At 42.6% G+C, this 4,914-nt stretch overlaps 1 protein-coding gene across 1 annotated transcript in view; it reads right to left on the bottom strand.

Annotated features, from left to right (window-relative positions):
- LOC119423797 (signal-induced proliferation-associated 1-like protein 2) overlaps positions 1 to 4,914 on the bottom strand; it is a 111,539-nt gene that overhangs the window by 49,049 nt on the left and 57,576 nt on the right. Inside the window, exon 9 of the mRNA XM_037691246.1 lies at positions 630 to 884. Coding sequence (XP_037547174.1) covers positions 630 to 884 — 255 coding nt within the window. The remainder of the gene's footprint in view (positions 1 to 629; positions 885 to 4,914) is intronic.

Raw genomic sequence — 4,914 nt, 5'->3', positions numbered from 1 at the left:
CAATTTGTTTAGTGTCCCAACTTTTTTGGAATCCAGTTTGTACAAAACAAAAACGATTAAAACATTTTGTGCTGATTTTTTTAAATCAAAATGAGGAAGTCAGGCTTAATGGCTACAATGAGCACGTTTTGCAGTGCACAGCTTTTTGAAGCGCAGTTTGAAACATGATCCTGCAGCTCTCGGCTCCTGCTCAACGTTTAGCTGGACCTGGACTTGGTCTCGGTGCAGCAACGGCAGAGAAGCCGCAAAGAGCGCAAGAGCGAGCGAGCGAGCTGGGAGGGTGGGGGTCCAGGGGAACGCGCTCACAAGAGAAGCACCTGACGAGTTGTTTAACGACATAAATATATATTTTGTTAGCAAAGAAAAGAGTCCTAACATTTGTTAAACATCTGTTTTTATAAAAAGCAATTTATATATGTTTTTTCCCTCTTCATGATGCTTTTATTGACTGATGTGCTGGAAAATACGGTATCGTTTTGTGTGCAGCACTGGCCAGTGACAGCTGTTTTTAAATGTGCTATAGAAATAAATCTGATTTGATTCAAAACAGATTGTAAAAAAAATGCAGGGAAGTTAAAAAAAAGAAAGAAGAAAGAAATGGTATAAATGCTGACTCAGGATTGATTTACCTGGAGCCATCTGGCAGCTTTCTGTCAAAGGAGGTGCTTCGTGGGATGGCTGCCTGGTGCTGCTGGAGGATCTGCTGACACTGCAGGCGGTCGGGGCCCTGAGTGGGCGAGCCTCGGGACAGAGGCGCTCCGGCAGCTGTGGGCACCCGATGCCAGGTCGTGTTTCTCCTGAAGGGCGTCTTGTACTCGCAGGGCGTACCCTCACTGTCCACTTTATACTCCACCATTGGTATCCGGTGAAGCTCGGAGCAGCCTCTGAGAAGGAGACACAAAGGTCAAAGGTCAAAAAGGTTTTTTTTTTTTTAATTCATCAAGTATTACCAATTTCAAATTCTCATTTTACTCTTAACCTGAGGAAAATGCCAGGTTCTTTATCTAAAGAACCAAAATTTATAATGAGACTAACTTTTAGATCAAAGGGTTTTGATGTTTACCCTCCACTAAAAAGGCAGTTAATGAAACAAGAGTACCACATATAGCATATTTTACACATCGACAAACAGTTACACAACAATCTATAGCAACGGCCCGGACAAGAAAACATCTTGTATGTTTGACCTTGATTTGTGACCTTAACCTTGAAGCTGGGGTGATGAAAAGTGTACGCAACATTCCGTCTAGAGATCATGCATAAACATATGAGGTTTTGGTAAATTGCCTTGAGCGCATCAGAAGTTATGGGTTGGACAAGAGAAAGTTTACAGATTATACCAGGACTATTCAAGTGGCGGCTCGGGGGCAAAATCAGGCCCACGGGTGAGCTCAGTTCGGCCCGCCAATGGGTTTGTTTTTAAATAAAACTTTTATTTTAAATCGCAAAACAACCTTACTTAATGAGAATAACTGCAGGATGTCCGGCCCCTGAGCTCTTGGCTTTCAGTAACCGTGTCCCCTGAGCAATTTAGTTGACTAGTCCTGGATTATCCCAGAATACCTGTGACAGTATATAAAAATGTAAAATCTGTATAGAGTCAATAACAGGCTGCATAAATCTAAATCTACACATGCAGACTAAAGATTGTGTTTATATTAACATTTGGCTTTGCACACAAAGGACTTACAGGCACATCAGATATACAGAGATGGGCGGGGCATATAGAAGATTTTAATAAGAGCTGAAAATCCTCAAGCCAACAGATATGGGTTTCCCCTGAGACACGCCACGCGAAAGGCTTTTTGTCCCTCAAGGTCCATACCATTACTGCTAACACTGAAGAGATCTCAGAAGACGAGGCCTGTGATGCCATTTCATGCAGCATTAATCTTCAGGGCAGAGGCGTTGCGAGTATGTCTGAAAGGAAGGTGGGTTTCACTGGGTGGTGGGCCGGGGTTAAACAGCCTGGACGTTCTGCTGGCTCTCCAACAGCATCTCAAGCGTGGCCCAAGTGATTATGCTGCCCTTCCCCTCCCAAGTCTAATTTCCAGGATCCACTGGAGGATGGAAGGCTCTGTATACTTTGCTGTGGTAGAAAAACCTACACAGCCGTGCTCGAGGAGGATGGTCTGATTGCAAAATCTGTGTTGAAGGGGGCTGAATAAATCCTCTCAGAGGGACCCTTTCATCAAACTGGGCCATGAGTGGCCTGGCTGTTTACAGCTGACCTCCCACCGGAGATGTGGGTGCTCTACGAAGCAACTGGAAGCTCTTCCTCTGCTTCCTTTGACGTTGTGTCTCTCACATAAGACCGTATCATAACATCTTCCTCAGACAGTTTTCAAAATATGAAGAAATAACTCAGTTTTGCGATCTTCTTTCACATGAGCCTCTTTTTGAAAACTAAAAACATACGTGTTGTAAATGGTAAATGGAATGCACTTATACGCCGCCTTTCCATCTAGTCAAAATACTCAAAGCGCTTTACAATACCATACCACTTTATTTATAGAGCACTTAAAACAGCAGCAAGGCCAACCAAAGTGCTGTACAGCCGAAACAAACAAAGGACACAGGATAAATACATAGATTCAAATGGAAAAAGATAAAAACTAAATGACTGACATTGTAGAACACAGACAAGTTAAAAACAAATGGCACGGTGTCAGGAAATAAAAGTGGTTTTTTAAGCAAAACTTAAAAACAGTGAGAGAGGGAGCCTGCCTGACATGCAGTGGTAACTCATTCCACAGTCTTGGACCTGCAACAGAGAAGGTTCAGTCACCTATGAGCCAATCTGGTCTGATGACCTCAGAGAGCGCTGTAGGACATATGGCTGCAGCAGATCAGCGAGATAAGAGGGGGCAGAACTGTTCAGAGATTTAAAAACGTATAGAAGGATTTTGAACTGAATTCGAAAGGGACCTAGGAGCCAGTGCAGGGAGGTCAAAACTGGTGTAATGTGCTCTCTTTTGCCTGTACCAGTTAAAAATCTGGGTGCAGCATTTTGGACCGGTTGTAATCGTGCAATGGAGGTCTGACTGATTCTATAAAGAAGAACATTACGGTAATCGAGCCTGGATGTTATGAACGCATGTATTACTGTCTCGAGGTTAGGTTTGGACTCAACTGAAAACAAAAAAAAAACAAACAAACAGGATTTAACAATCGTGTTTACAAGACTGTTAAGTTTCTGCATCTTCAAAGATTTTCTCATTGGTAAAGAATCTTTTTATTTTCGCTTAGGCTTTAAAACATATAGCTGGGTGGTCACATATGTCATCAGTTCATTACATTATTGAGCCACAAGCCAGCTTAGCTCTTCACCAATTGACCATTGGTCGCTACCGTTTCCCTTGGTAGCACAAAGGCACATCAGTGGTAGGGCGGTATTAACCCCCTGTGCCACCTCAGCCCGTTCAGAAATCACACAGGGCATTTGAGTTTCAGCTTGAAATAGTTTGTGCCTTTAGTCTGAAACTGTGACATGAAAGGCTGTGGAGGACTTGCAAGATTTTTCCATTATTATTCTGAATAAGAATAAGAAGGCCGCGCTATTTATAGCAGCAGCTTCGTGCACTCCGCCCATCTTTCGGACGACTGTACATACATATTCGCGGTATATCTTGGTGCAATGCCAATAAAGTTTATTCTGATTCTGATTGATTGCACTCACCTGGTCTACAAGCTAATGCTGAAATCTGTGGTGTAATTTAGTCCAGCATTAGCTCCTGTTAGAATCCAGAGGACATTACTCGTCCCTAGTCTCTTGCTTCTCTTAAGACTGTGTAAATCTAACACCATCTCCGGCACCACTAGCCTCCAGGTCAGCACTGAGTGACCAAACACTCATTCCCATGGTTTATACACAGAGAGTGAGAGTCCTTGTATACATTACAAACGCTCTGCTCACATCGGATCAGTATAACCTCTGCTGCTGCTTCCAGCTAAGGCTGTAGCGGCGTCTATGGAGAGGCTCAGGAGAGAAACTCATGCTGTCACTTCTTTGTCGTTCTGGTGCAGAAAGCACAGCAAGAGACGGTGGCTAAGACCGTTGCTGTTGACAAGCTGTTACCTAGGCTTAGCCTTTTCCTAAGAGTAATGACGTGTGGCGGCCAAGTTTGACCACACACACGCTCACACTCTCAGTTAATCACGGTAATGAGTGGATTAGCAGCCCTGGTTTAAAACAATTGACCAGCAGTCTGCAGGATTTGATGCTCGTTGACATCCTGAACAAAGAGTGAGTTAAAAAATGAAAGTAATGGGATAATGGTTCTACCTATTGAGTCACTCTGTACACAAACATCTACTCAGTCAACTCAGTATATTCCTTTTTGGTGAATACTGCTTTTATGTAGACACAGACTGTTTCATGCATAAACAAGAGGTCTGCCAATGTGAAGGATCTGAAGGATTTGAATAGTGAATGGTTATAGTTTTCGAAATTAGAGTTTTTCTGGACTGGAATTGAGCCGGTACGGCAAGTAAACCTTAATGTTTGAGACAGAAGATTTTCAAGTGGGAGTTACAATGTGTAAAAGGGCAGAGGAAGGTTTTTGTTTGCTTGTCCAAGAGAGCCAGATACTGGCGAAGTGAGGAAACAACATTATACAACACTGGCCAGAGTTGGCCTCGGCCTCCACAGAATAATCTTCGGCCACCATAATCTGAGAACATTTTAATTTAAAGCATTATAAAAACTAGTAAGCATAATTTCCTGAAATGATGGGGTGGCTGGTTTACTTACTGAATGACTGACTGACTTACATACTTAAGTACTTACTTATGTATTACTTACATACTTACTTACGTATCATTTACGTCCTTATGTACTTGCATATTATTTACGTACTTAAGTACTTGCGTATTATTTACGTACATACTTATGTACGTGCGTATTATTTACGT

The sequence above is a fragment of the Nematolebias whitei genome, chromosome 1, assembly GCF_014905685.2.
Source record: "Nematolebias whitei isolate Nwh7 chromosome 1, NemWhi1, whole genome shotgun sequence".
NCBI lineage: Eukaryota > Metazoa > Chordata > Actinopteri > Cyprinodontiformes > Rivulidae > Nematolebias > Nematolebias whitei.
This window is presented reverse-complemented; position numbering and strand designations above follow the sequence as displayed.